The sequence below is a fragment of the Micromys minutus genome (assembly GCF_963924665.1).
Source record: "Micromys minutus genome assembly, chromosome: 3".
In the NCBI taxonomy this organism is placed as follows: domain Eukaryota; kingdom Metazoa; phylum Chordata; class Mammalia; order Rodentia; family Muridae; genus Micromys; species Micromys minutus.
Window position 1 is genome coordinate 710,201 of NC_137972.1, and position 14,317 is coordinate 724,517.

General features: G+C 40.2%; 1 protein-coding gene across 12 annotated transcripts in view; it reads left to right on the top strand.

Moving 5' to 3' along the window:
* Positions 1 to 1,226: 1,226 nt before the first annotated feature.
* CAPRIN2 (caprin family member 2) overlaps positions 1,227 to 14,317 on the top strand; it is a gene marked incomplete at its 3' end in the record, with an annotated part of 47,008 nt that continues 33,917 nt past the window's right edge. For 9 of the 12 annotated variants that reach the window (XM_080913772.1, XM_080913776.1, XM_080913777.1 and 6 more), the window contains exons 1-3: positions 1,249 to 1,434; positions 5,069 to 5,131; positions 11,890 to 11,976. In XM_080913772.1, coding sequence (XP_080769898.1) covers positions 1,258 to 1,434; positions 5,069 to 5,131; positions 11,890 to 11,976 — 327 coding nt within the window. In that variant the 5' untranslated portion in view covers positions 1,249 to 1,257. Of the gene's footprint in view, positions 1,435 to 5,068; positions 5,132 to 7,849; positions 7,922 to 11,889; positions 11,977 to 14,317 lie in introns of those variants that run through there. The other 3 variants (XM_080913773.1, XM_080913774.1, XM_080913775.1) reach the window with 2 other exon arrangements.

A 14,317-nucleotide genomic window follows, 5' to 3' on the forward strand; every position in this document is an offset into this window, starting at 1 on the left:
CCCCGCAGCTCCCGGGTACCGGAACAGGGCGGGCTGTTGTGGTCCAGAGCACGAGAGGGGGAGGGGCGGAAAGTGGGAGGGGACGCCGGAAGGCGAAGCTTCCAAAGGGGAGCTCGCGTGCTAGAGGGCGGGGCAGAGGACCGGAAATAGGCGGTATCTGGGCGTGGTTGCTCCGTGCGCGGCCTACATAAGTTGCGCGCGCCTTGTGGGGCCAACTTGGGCGCGAGCGGCGGAGTTGCCTGTGGATGCACTGTCGGCGGTGGCCGCAGGCTAAGCTGAGGCGGGAGGGAGGGACGGGAGGAGAAGGGAGTGCTGGGCTCCCGCGCGCTTTCGGAGGCCGCCGGGGAGGTGAAGCAGGGCGGCGGCGGGGTGGGCGGGTCTGCGCGGCCGCGGCGGGGTGGAGAAGCGTGGTGTCCCAGCCTTCTGGGGTCGGGCTCCTCAGCGGCTTTGCAGAGTGCTCTGCGTCTGGTGGGCTGCGTGAGCCCTTAGACCTGTGACCCTGGCTGAGGCTCCTCTACTCGGGCCCCTGGGACACTTGAACACTTGAGCAGTGGTGTGCAGGGGCTGTCTAGCTCTGGTCTCGCTCTTTACGGGCAGGATTCCTGAGTAGAGGTGAAGTGTCCGACTCCTTGGTTTCCCGGTTCCTTGGTGCGGGAAGCAGAAGGCTTGCCGGTATGGGAGTGAGTGATTGTGAGTTACTGTAAACACAACTGGAAGCCACATCGGCGTGCGGTTTGTGAGAAGACTAGGCACTTGGGGATGCACTTGATTAGGCTCTGGACAGCCAAAGAGACATTACCATTCTAGTTCTAGTTAGACTTTGAGATAGATTGAAGTTGGGGCTGCAGTAAAGGCTCAGGTATAAGGTGTTTATGTGGAAAGTGGCTGCCTCCCCCCCCCCCTCCGTGATGACCGTAGAAATTATTCAGAATGAGGAGATAGAAGCTTTTTGCTTGCTTGGCAGTTATTCTCCACGTTCCTATAATGTACATTTTTGCCTATGTATAGGCTGTCTTTATTGTTTGCAGCCAGTTGCCTTAGGGGAGTGGAAGTACGCTGCCTGAATTGACATCGTGTTTTGAGTTCATTTTATTTTAAAGAAAGCTCGATCGATGCACACCTTTAGTTTACTTTGGTACCGAACTCCTCCCGCCTCCATCCTTTAGCCTCATCCGTTTAAGTGGTGCAACTCTCTCTTCATCCCTTTTTGGTTACCAGTCACCTTCAGGCCATTCAGAGGAGGCAAGAGTGGGAAATATGAAGTCAGCCAAGTCCCAAGTGAACCACAGTCAGCAAGGAGAAAACCAGCGGGCTCAGAGCCCCCTGCCGTCTACCCTCAGTTCTGCTGCATCGCCTTCTCAGGCATACGAGACCTATATTGATAATGGACTTATATGCCTTAAACACAAAATTAGGAACATTGAGAAGAAGAAGGTAACTTTCTGCCCCTCCCATTCCTGAATGTGCGTGACTTTAAGCCAGATTCAGAGAACATAGATCTTCCCTGAAAATTTAATTGACCTTGAAATTTAGTTGCCTGGGAACAAATAAGCATCCAGGCTAAATGTTTGCTTCAGTTTGCCAGCCCAGCTGAACAGCTATTCTTCACATACTGCGTTTGAAGTATTTGAAGAGTTAGCTGTCTTAGGTCTGATTTCTTGAGTTACTAGATGAGGAATAGCTCGATGTTTTTGTTTTCCTTGTGACTGTAGTAAGTGATAGGGCAGTACAGATGCTGCAGTCTTTGGAAGCATTTTCCCACGGGCTAGAAAATGTTTCAGCATTATTTTTTTCTGCTGCTACATAATGATTTAAGATTGGTCCGTGAAAGTCTTGTAGACAGCTTTGTAAAGAGGCTTGGATTCTTACTAGCCTAACATTACAGTAAATTGTGTGGTAAAGATCCAGATAATTTCTCATTTCCTGAGTCATTTTAGCCCAGTCCCTTGGAATGTGTGTTGTGTCATGATTCTCATCTGCTTTTGACAGTTAAAGCTGAATAAGTATCTGGATCCAAATTCTCTTAAAATGTGCTGAAAACCCAGTAAAACCTTAGGAAGGTTGTTTTGTTTTTGTTTCACGACAGGGTTTCTCTCTAGGCCAGGCTGGTCTCAAACTCACAGAGATCTGCCTCTGTCTTCCTGGCAGGAAGGTTGTTTTCTTAGTAGAGAGGTACTTGTACTTCCCTTGCATTGGAAGTTAGTGCTGGAGCCAGTGGCTGGTTGTTCTGTTTCTTTTCCCATAATCTTTGGAATGCAAGCATTTGATTACTAATGTTGTTCCTGGGTCAGTACTAGTTCCTTAGCACTGAGAACTAGTCAATTCAAGGTCTATTAGTGGAATACTAATACACTAATGGCTTTCTTCATTATGTGTATGTGTATTCCTGTATTATCCTGTCTTACCTTAGTACCTCTTTAATTCTGAATGCCTGTCTGTTAGACCAGTGCCTCTCTTCCCACCTTCTAGGAAATCATGTTAAGACTGAAAACCAGTATAGGAGGAACCTGCAAAATGCTTGTGGTAAAAAAATAGTGGTTTATGTCACCAAATTTGTGGCTGATACATGAATTTTATTTTTATGAGTTCTATTTTTAAATTTAATGTTTTTATTTTATGTGCATTGGTGTTTGCATATATGCCTGTGATGGTGTCAGATCCAGGAGTTACAGACAGTTGTGAGCTGCCATGTGAGTGCTGGGAATTGAACCTGGGTCCTCTGAAAGAGCAGTCAGCACTCTTAACTGCTGAGTCATCTCCCCTGCCCATTTTTATATATTTTTCTTAACTAGCAAATTCAGTGTGAAAGGTAGCTTTACATCTTGGCACTTCTGGTAGAAAGTTAACTATTGTGAACATGCCACACGTTTCAGCAGGTAACAGTATATGCAAGCATGAGCTAGTGTAGTGTAGTCAGCTATAGTGCCACTGGTGTTTTGTACTAGATCAGTTATTCTCAACTTTCCTAAGGCTGAGGTCCTTTAATACAGTTCCTCATGCTGTGGCAACATCCCTCTCCCATTGTAAAATTATTTTGTTGCTACTTAATAACTACTTTTTCTACTATTATGAATCATAATGTAAATATCCAAGATGCAGGATTATCTGATAAGTGACCTCAAAGGGGCCAGGACTCACAGGTTGAGAACCACTATGCTGGGTCATTCCTTGTTGTGAGAGGCTATCCTGAGCATTATGGGATGCTCATCAACCTTGGTGTTTGCCTAAAAAAAAATACCACAAGCACTGTCTAGCTTCCCCAGACTCTGCAATTTGTGATTACCTCAAATATTTCTGGGAATTAACTGCCTGGTTCAGCACCTCTAGTTTGGGGCATATGATAGACATAAGGCATTACTTAAGTAGACTTATTATAAAAAGAGGAAAAATTCAGGCTATGAAATGGCTCCATGGTTGCTGGTGAAGCTGCATAAACCTGATGGCCTAAGTTCAACCCCAGGAGTCTGCAGTGGAAGGAGATCATTAACTCCCCAAACTCCTCTGACCTCCACACGTACTAATAATGTTAAAAAGATTTGGGGCTGGAGAGGTGGCTCAGAGGTTAAGAGTATGTACAGAAAGCTGGGCATTTCGACAAATGCCTTTAGTCCTAGCAATTAGGGCAAATCTCTAAGTTCAAGGTCAGTCTGGTCTGTAAGAGTTTCAGGACAGACAGAGCTATGCAGAAAGACTCTGTCTCAACAAAAACAAAGAGTACTTACAGCTCTTCTAGAGGACCCGGCTTTGATTTTTCAGATCCCACATCAGGCAGTTTACAAACTATCTACAACTTCAGTTTGGTGGCGGCAGCGGTGGTGGTGAAGGTGGTGAAGTGGAATGTTTGGTGGTAACTCTGGCCTCAAAGGGACCTGCACTGAACTTGCATATACCCCCCCACAGATACACATAATTAAATCTTTCAATGACCTAATTTTTGTAATTTTAGAGTAATATTTTCTTTAAAATTTAAATGTATTTAAAGATTCTGGAAACAGTTATTTGTAACAGTCACATGAGCTAATATAAAATTTTCAATCACTCCACCTATATACTGGTTAATACTCTATACACTATAATACAGGGAACTTACCCTACCATACTGACAGCTCTATGTATCTTGTTAGCTTGCCACATAGTTTTCCCAGAACATTTTTTATCAGTGCAGATACTGCCATGTACCCATTCACACTTCAGTATGCTACACACATCAAACACTCGAAGCCCACTGACCTGTAATTTTATGCCTGATTTTGGGAAACTTTAGGTTCTACAATGCATTTAAATATAAGGAGGAGCTTATATTCTTAACAATGCTACTATAGTTTTTCTCCCCAAATAAGCCTTAACTGTTGAATAATTTGTACTGGGGTACCAAATTTTTAGTAATTGTATTATTTACATAGAAAGTTATTTCTGTGAGGCTCTTTGAGTTCATATATGGTGGGAACTCAATCCTCTCAATTTAAGTTGAGACACTGGACCTTACCTCAGAATTGTGAATGTTAAGTGACTGGGGAAGGAAACCTCTACCACACTGCCCCACCACCACAAGCACTGCCCACTGCTTTAACTCCTGTGCAGGTGTGCCTCCTGACTCTGTCTGTCTCTTTAGAGGCACTTTGCTGTTTTAAGTGTAGGGAGATAATTGGGATAGTTAAAATACCAGCATCAAAGTTTCCCAGTGACAGTGGCTTGTACCTATAGTGTTCAAATTGTTTTTTAGAGCTGAGGCTGTTGCATTTTTGAGATGCAGATTCTTAGAAGTCCACAGCCCTAGTTGGGTGTATGTTCTTTCTTTTCCTATTGGTTAAGTACCCAAAGTATTATTAACCAAGTTGTGGTAAGTCTAACTAGAATCTGCTAGACTGATTACATGGGACAAGGACAGCCTGATAACTGCTGGTTTTTTTTTTTGTTTTTGTTTTTGTTTTTCCCACCTGACTTGGAACTCAAATACAGTTGTTCTCTGCCTGTATGGAGTTGGAATCTGGTACTCTAGTTTATTTCAAGAATCTTTGCTTTGGTTTTATATCAGTCTATACCATAGATATATGTCTCTCTTTTGTAGCTCAAATTGGAAGATTATAAAGATCGCCTAAAGAATGGAGAGCAGCTTAACCCAGACCAGCTGGTAAGTAGTTGTAGGAGCCTTTGTTAAACCTACTGGTCTGCTTTCTTTTCTTGTTTGACGAGACAGGGTCTCTACATAGCCTTGGCTGCCCTGGAACTCACTGTGTCTCTCAGGCTGGTCTTGAACTCAGAGATCCGCCTCTCAGTGCTGGGATTCATGTGTGTCACCATACCTGGCTGGCTTCCTTTCTTGATAGAACTTTATATGGATTTAGTAAAGCTATAGACTTGATAGACCAAAGAAGAGAGAACCCACTGGCTTTCCCCAGTGACTTTTTTGTTTTTGTCTGTGAGATATTACACATGGGCTTATTTCTGTTGTACTATTAGATGACACAGGTTAAATAGCACAAAATAGATTAGATGAGTTACCATATACACTGAAACTTAATTTATGCTAGGAAGACTGAGTATACACAGGTTTTAACTCTTCACTGGCTTTCTGTAAACTTGATACCTTTCTATTCTAAAATCTGTTTCTTGTAGCTTTGTCTCATGATTCTTCAGTCGCTCTTTTAATTTCTTTCATATTTGAGCTATGATACGAGCCTTTTAAAAATTAACTTTACTATAAACATTCATGACAAATTTCTTTTTTTAAACTCACGGTGATACTCCTGCATCATCCTTTGAAATTCTGGCATTATAGACAAATGAGGCACCTTATCTTTTACATGTTTGACTTGTTAATGGGAATACCTAGTAATGTCAATTTTTATTTAATTTGTGGAGTTTCACAATTTTACAATATGGACTAAAAAGAAAATGCTTTATTGATATCTTTTGTTTGGCTTGATTACATTTCCTGTTTTTTAAAGAAGGGACAAAATGTGCTTGACGTTATTTAAGATTTCTTAATGTATGTCTCTGCATGTCTGTGTATGGGTATGTGAATCCCCTGAAGCTGTAGTTACAGGCAGTTCTGAGCTAGCTGCGCAATGTGGGTGAGAAGCACCAAGTCTACTTAGTCTGGAAAGCAGCCAGTGCTTTTAACTGCTGAATTGTCCTTCCAGCCCCGAAGTTATTTGATCTGGCTCCTGGGCCTGTTATCTTTTCAGCTAAAATTGCTGGTTTTGTATTGTAGGTTTTAGGCATTATTGTCACCTTTTCTGCCCCCCCCCCCAAGTTCTTTGCATAGCAATTATGATTCTGTTGAGGCTTAACTTTGAATTGTGTGAACTCTAAGCGTGGTGTACCCTTCAGCTGGTGAAGGGGCTTCCCTGATCAGCCAGAATTTATTTCCTTGGTGGTGGCTTCATGCTCTGTCCACTAACTTAAAATGTGGAAGCTTCTTTTTCTGTAAGAATTATAGAAGAGCGTATTGTTAGATGGTATCACCGAGGGGGAGTTTTGTTTGTTTGTTTTTTAAATCTGAGTTCAGGTAAAGTTCTTGGTGTACAAGCATGAGATCCTGAGTTCAGTCTTCGGAGTCCATGTAAAAGTCTGGGGTAGGGTGGTACATTCTTACAATCCCAGCTCTGGAGTGGTGGAGGCAGATCCCTGGGGCTTCCTAGCCTATTCGGCACATTCTAGGCCAGTGGAATCTATCAACAAAACAAAACCCCCACCAAAATAACAAAAATAAAACAACAACAACAACAAAAACAGTGTAGGACTACTACTCTTCCAGAGAACCTGAGTTCAGCTTTCAATACCCATATCAGCTTACAATTCCAGCTCTAGTAGATCGATACTTTTGGCATCCTTTGGTCACCAGAATTCATATGCACATATCTATACACATATATGTGTAGCATTAAAAATAAATGTTGGGGGCTGAAGGAATGGCTCAGCAGTTCAGAGCAGAGGTCCAGCTTCAAGTCACAGCATCCATGTGGTAGCTCACAACAATTTCTAACATCAATTATAATGGCATCTTCTAACCTCAGTGACCAATAGGCACACAAGTGGTACACAGACAAACGTACAAACAAAATACTCAAACACATTAAATTAAAAGTAAAAGAAAAATTCTAAGAAAGACCAATGGGCTAGGCTTGGTGGTATATATCTTTAATCCTAGTGATGGCTTGGTCTACACTGTCAGTTCCAGGAAGCCAGGCTACATAGAGAGATTCTGTCTCAAAATAAAACAACAAAAACCACCAGTGCTTGAAGAATTATATCTGAGGTTTCTCTGACTCCTATACACACATGAGAACACATACACACAATAACATAAAAGTGGAATCACAGAGGTTTTCTGTGAAGGTAGCATTGAATTTGGTGTAGGACCCAGCTAGAAAGACCTTCCACCATGGAATGGAGAAAAGGAAGAATGGTACACGTTGGGACATTCAGACAGTACCTGGCTAATATTGCTGCCTCGTGAGAGGGTGTGGAATGGCATTCCTTCTAGTTTCAGAGCACTCTGCAGATTACGTGCTATCATTACATTTTCTGCCTGTAGAGCTGGAGGACTTCTTTGCCTTCTCTATTATGAAATAATGGGTCCTTACAGCATGTGGCCCATAAGTCACGACCATAGTGGATAATAAAACAAGCATCCATGCTCATCCTCACTCACTCAAGCAATGCATAAAACACTACTGATCTCCTTCCTGGTACATCTTCCTTTTCTAACTATGATCTTAAAAATCTCTCCCTTTCTTTCTTATGCTTTCCCCCTTTAACTTAGATTTGATTATTGTATTTTTGTGATTATTTTGCCTGCATATATGTCCGTGTATCATGTTTGCTTGGTGCCTCTGGAAGTCAGAAGAGGATATTGAGTATCCTGAAACTGGAGTTCTGGATGGTTGTGACCCACCATGAGGGTGCTTGGAATTGAACTGAGATTCTCTGCAAGAGCAACAAATGCTCTTAACTATTGAGTCATCTCTCTCGCTCCTGCCTTTGTTTTTAACAAAACCTGTTGCTATTAAGTCTGATAGAACTTTTTTTTTGTACCCTATGATCAATAAATTGCTATATATTTTACAGGATGTTTTTTTCATTCTAATTAGGACTGTTACTCAGTTTGTAATAATGTACATAGCTATACTTTATTTTTTGTTTGCTTATTATGTATGAATAGGTGAATATTTGAATTATTTTTGGTTTTGATAGTATAAATAATTCAGCTTTCATAACTTTTGCATATTTTGACAGGTGAAAGACTTTTCAGGGGACACATTAAAAATTGTTCTGTAGCAGTGTTTCTCAACCTTTCTAATGTGTGACCCTTCAATATAGTTCCTGTTGTGGTGACCCCCCAACCATAAAAATTTTCACTACTTTATAACCAGTTTTACTATTGTTATAAATTGTACTGTAAATATCTGAGATATGCAGGATATCTGAAAGGCAACCCCAAGGAGTTGCACCCTATAGGTTGAAACTGCTGGAATATAGAGCTTATCTGATTTTTAGAATTATCATAGTCATTTATATTAAGTATTCAGGAGTTTCTTTCTCTACATACTGTTATCAGAATTTTGTTGTTATCAGGGGAATTGAACTCAGGGCCTTGCTTTTGCTGGATCAGTGCTCTACTTACCCAGTTTGTCAAACTTTTTTCTAGCAACTGTACTGAGCCATTTGTACATATCACAAAAGAAACCTAAGAGTACAAATTAATTTATTGTATACTTGTGTAATCAGGCAATTATTTTCACAATCCAGTTCTAGAAAATTTTGTCAACTTCTGAGGTTACCTTTTATCCTTTGCTTTGTTTTAAATCTCTGTAAGTGTTCATTTTCTGGGCATTTTGTATAAAGGATTTAAAGAATTATTTCATAGCCTGGCATAGTGGTATACACCTTAATCTTAGCACTTGGAAGGTAGAGGCAGAGGTCAGTAGATCTCTGTGAGTTCAAGGGCAGTCTGCTTTATATAGTGAGTTTTAGGACATCTAGAACTACACCATAGAGAGCCCTATCTTAAAAACAACAAAAGAATTTCTTTTTTAAAAAATTTATGTGGTTGTTTTGTCTGAATGTATGTCTGTGCAACACTTGTGTGCCTAGGCCCTCAGAGGCCCTCAGAGGGTGTTAGATGGCTTATGTCTATGCTTAGAATTGAATTAGGGTTCTTTGGAAGAACAGCCAGTTTCCTTAATTACTTAGCCCCTAAAATAAAGACTTTGACTCTGGAGTCTGTCTTTTAATATAGCAATGACATTTTTTTTGAGGGGAGGTGGTGGTAGGAATTGATCCCAGGGACTCAGGCAGAGCTTTCTACTAACTGAACCATATTCCCAGAACTGTGTCTGGCTTTTTAAATTTAGCATATTTTTTGAGGTTTGTCTGTTTTTTAGAGTATGGCAATGTCTTATTCTGTGTAGTTGGAGTTTTATTTGAGACTTACAAATAATACTTCAAAATGATCTATTTATTTTTACCTTATATACATATATGGTGTTTCACCTGCACATATATCTGAGTGGAAGTGTCAGATCCCCAAGAACTGGAGTTACAGTTGTGAGCTGCCATATGGGTGCTGAGAATTAACCCAGGTTTTTTGGAAGAGCATCCAGTGCTCTGCTGAGCCATCTCTCCAGCTCCATGAATAATCTTTCTATGCATATGGATATATGCATGATTGTAGATGCGCTTTCTTTTGAATAATACCTAGGAATAGAATAATGTACATTTTTAAATGTGTGTGTGTATTTTACATATATTTACTTATTTTGTGGATATATGGATATTCCTTTGCTGTGGCATATATGTGAAGTCCAGAGAACAACTTAAAGTAGTCTATTCTTCCTTCCTACTGTGTGGAATAGAACTCAGGTTGTCAGTTTTGGTGGCAAGTGCATTCATCCACCAGCAATCTGTTGGTCCTACTACACTCTTTTAATTACTGAGACTCTCCTATATCTCCAACTGCTTAAGTTCTCAAACTTGTTCTGTTCCAAGTTGACCTTTTTCTTCGTTTTTAAATTAAAAGGGAGCTGGGTATATTGGCATACACCATTAATCCTAGAACTCAATAGGCAAGGTAGATCTCTGAGATTGAGCCCAGCCTGGTTTAAAGAGTGAGTTCTAGGATAGTCACAGCTACATAGTAAGACCAAGACTTTGTCTCAAACAAAACAAAAACAAAAACGAAAAAGCATAGGGCTGGAGAGGTAGATGGCTCAGTGAGTAGTTAAGAGCACCAACTGCTCTTTCAGAGGACCTGGGTTCAATTCCCAGCACCCACATGGCAGCTCACACCTCTCTGAATGGAACTCTACTTCTAGAAGACCTGACACCAATGCACATAAAAATAAATTAAAAACAATAATTACAAACAAAAAAGAAGCAAAATTACATTTATTTGTTTTATTTGTATGTGTGTGGGTTGGGGAGAGGTCAGGAGATAACTTGTGAGCGTTAGTTCTTATGCTTTTGGTTGTGAGCCTTGTCTTTAATGACTGAGCCATCTCTCCAGCCCAAGAGTTAGTTCTTTTCTTTCACCTTAAAGTCCTGGCGATCAAAGTTGATAGTCAGTCTTGACAGCAATTGGCTTTCCTACACTGAGCCATCTTATCAGCTGGCCCTAAACTGACCTTTGTCTTTCTCCACAAAGATTTAAATTTCCAGGACAAGCTCAACTCTTTCCTGATTGCTAGTTTGGCTCAAGTATAAACTTTTTCTTTTTCTCTCCCTCCTTTAATTTATGTGTATGAGTGTTTGCCTGCACATGTGTATATCCACCATCTGTGTGGTGTCTGTGGAGAACAGAAGAAAATGTTAGATCTCCTGGAACTGGAGTTACAGATTGTTATGAGCCACTACATGGATGCTGTGAACCAAACCCAGGGTCCCTGCAAGACCAACAAGTACTCTTAACTCCTGCGCCATTTCTCTAGCCCCCCTAGTAAAACTTTGTGTTTATTGAGACAGGTTTTCTTTGTGTGACAGAGCCCCTGTTGTCCTAGGACACTCTTTGTACACCAGGCTGTCCTTGAACAGATTCCCTTGCCCCTGCCTTCTGAGTACTGAGATTAAAGGTGTGTGCCACTATGTCCAGCATAAAGGTAAACATGCATAAAGTCTTAGAAGAAAAAAATATTGCTTCTTTACATTTGGTAGGATATTGCTTGTTACCATACTTATGTTGTCTGCTACAGGTATTTATTTACACACTTTTCATATGGCTTGTTATAGTATTTATGATGTCTGTTACAGGTATTTATAGTTTTTCCTTCCATATTGTAGATGTTTTGCGTTGCTGTTCTCCTGTGTATTATTCCTATAGTACATTCGAATGGTGAATGATATTGACCAAGATATCCTAATGGCTTAGTGTTCTTAAAGCCCATAGATATCTTTAACGTAAACATTATAGGTAGGGTAGAATTAGGGCTTGTTTCTTTATTATTAAGTTAATTTTATTACATTAGTATATGTATGTAGGTGGGCCAGATGACAACTTGCTAGAGTTGGTTCTGTGCTTCTACCACTGGGATGGAATTCAAGTCCTCACTTTGGCAGCAAGAACCTTTATCAACTGAACCATCTCGCTGACCCAGGTCTTTGATTTCTAATATAAAAATTGAAACCAAGCATGGTGGATAAAGATGTACTTGAGGAGCACCTAAGAATATGTACATGTATGTAGGTATCCGTGGAAGTTAGAAGAGGATGACAGATCTTCTAGAGCTTGAATTATGGGTAACTGGTTGTTAGGAACTCAGATCCCCTGGAATAGAGGTGTGGGCTCTTAACCACTAAGCCGTCTTTCCAGTCCTTTAGCAATTTGAGGAACACTTATTAATTCTGAGATTGCTGGTAATTAGTTGGGTTTTAAAAAATTCTGTCTGGTAGGAAGCAGTGGAAAAGTATGAAGAAGTACTTCATAATTTGGAATTTGCCAAGGAACTTCAGAAAACCTTTTCTGCACTGAGCCAAGATGTGAGTATGTTTTCATTACTTGTTTTAGAATGATTTTAATCACTGGCCTTGAAGAAAATACTACTACCTAAAAAATGGTGTTTGTTTATTATTCTGTTTGTGGACTGTCTTGACCTGCCGGCTCCCATTGATGACATGGAAGCTTTAGGCTACTTTCCAACTATCTCATATAACAAAATTAACATGCTTATTCTAATCCATGTTTGCCACATGGCCATTTCCTTCTCATGCAGTCCTGGTAAGTCCAAATTCCTGTGTGTCTAGCTGGTGAATTTTCCTGCCTAGATTCTTCTCCCAGAGACCCTGGAAGTTGCAGCCTGGAAGTCCCACTTTCTCTTTCCTGCCTACCTATAGGCTGTCAGCACTTTATTAAAGCTAATCAGAGAAAGCCTTACAGGTGATGAATAACAAAGACATACCTCACACAGTGTATAAAAATGTTACCCCAACACCATTCATTTGATATAATGCCGATTATATTGAGGAAGTTCACTAAGTTGCCTGGGATGTCCTTAAACTCACTACATAGCTGAGACAAGGCTGGAATTTGTGATTCTCTGCCTTAGTCACCCGAGTATCTTGGATTATAAATATGCACCGTTGTGCCCATCTCTAGAATATTTTTAAGTTTTTGCTAAATTACTTAGGTTTTGTCTAGTTGACTATGAGTAGGCTTCTCATGTCTCCTTTTGCTTAGATAGGTGGAAGTATATTTGTGTAATATTTAAAGCTCTGTCTTCTCCAAGCTGCTCTGTTGTATTTTAGCTTCTACTCAGCTTTTTTCCCCTCAGCTCTGATGTTCATTTTTTTTTGATTTATTTATTTTATGAGTGTTTTTCCCTAGTGTATGTTATGTGCACCATGTACATACCTGGTGCCCACAGAGGTCAGAGGAATTTGTTAAGTCTTGTAGAATTGAGTTACGGATGGTTGTGAGTTGCAGTGTGAGTGCTGGGATTTGAACCATGGCCTACTGCAAGAGCAGTGCTCTTTTTTTTTTTTTTTAACTTTATTTTAAAAAACAAAGATAAATGTACAGATTTTAAGCATTTTTTTTGTATAAAAGTATACAATACATTTTTGTCAGTACTTGTTTTTTTTTTTTTTAATGGTTTGATAGTGTGATTACGATCTTACTAGTTACAATGAGCATAAAGTACACGTAAAACAAGATGTAACCTGGAAATAGTCAAAGTTTTCTTGGTGTGTAAAGATTTTTTTTTTTTTTTTTACAATGAGCAATCAGTACATGTAATACAGGGTGTAATCCGGAATTTGTCAATGTGTTCTTGGTGGGTAAGGATTGAGCATGACTTTTTTTTTGTTTTGTTTTGTTTTGTTTTGTTTTCTTTTCTTTTTTTCTTGGACTTCACACAGTCTGAGTTGTTTCTGGGGCAGTGCGAGCCTCTGGGGTTAGCATCCCACTATCAGTGACTACATATTATGTCTGTTCTTTTGTGACTGGGTTATCTCACTCAGGATGATATTCTCTAGATGCAGCCATTTTCTTAAGAATTTGGTTAAATCATTGTTTCTGGTGGCTGAGTAGTAAGTATTCCATTGTGTAAATGTACCACAATTTTTGTATCCATTCATCTACTGAAGGACTTCTGGGTTCTTTCCAGCTTCTGGCTATTATAAATAGAGCTGCTATGAACATTGTGGTGCACGTATCTTTGTTGTGTATTAAAGTGTCTCTGGGGTATCTTTAACCACTGAGTCGTCTCTTCTGCCCAAGAATGAAACCTTTCTAGAAACATACCAGATGCTAGGTGTCTGTGTAGTTCCATTAGACTTTTCTCAACACTTTAGTTAGAGATGTAATAATGTTTTATAGGTTTGTGATCTGAGGCTCATTACAAATGGAATTTACTAAAATTAATGGCCAGGATGTGACCTTGGGTTCTTTGATCCCTTGAAAGATGTTCTTTTTCCTAGGGCACTGATGCATGTCTTTCTACCATGGTGCTCGAGAGATAGCACATACCTCGGCAAGTTAGGGTGAGAGCATTTTCAGATGCTGTCTATGCTTTAGATTTATCCCTCCTTCTCCTCTTTTCTAACCGCCCCCCATACCCCCGATCCAATCCCTTTTGAATCAGGGTCTAGAACTGGTCTGGAACTCATTTTATATACCAGACTGGTCTAGAATGCAGAGATCTGCCTTCTTCTGCTTTCCACGTGCTAGGATTAAAGTTATTCATCACCATGCCTGACCACTGCTTTACATTTCTTTCCCCTTGTGATTTGACAGCAGTCTAGAGCTTGCCACCACAACCACCACCCCTTTTAAGTATTTTTAGATTAACTTATTCTTATGTGTGTGTTTTGCCATACCCTT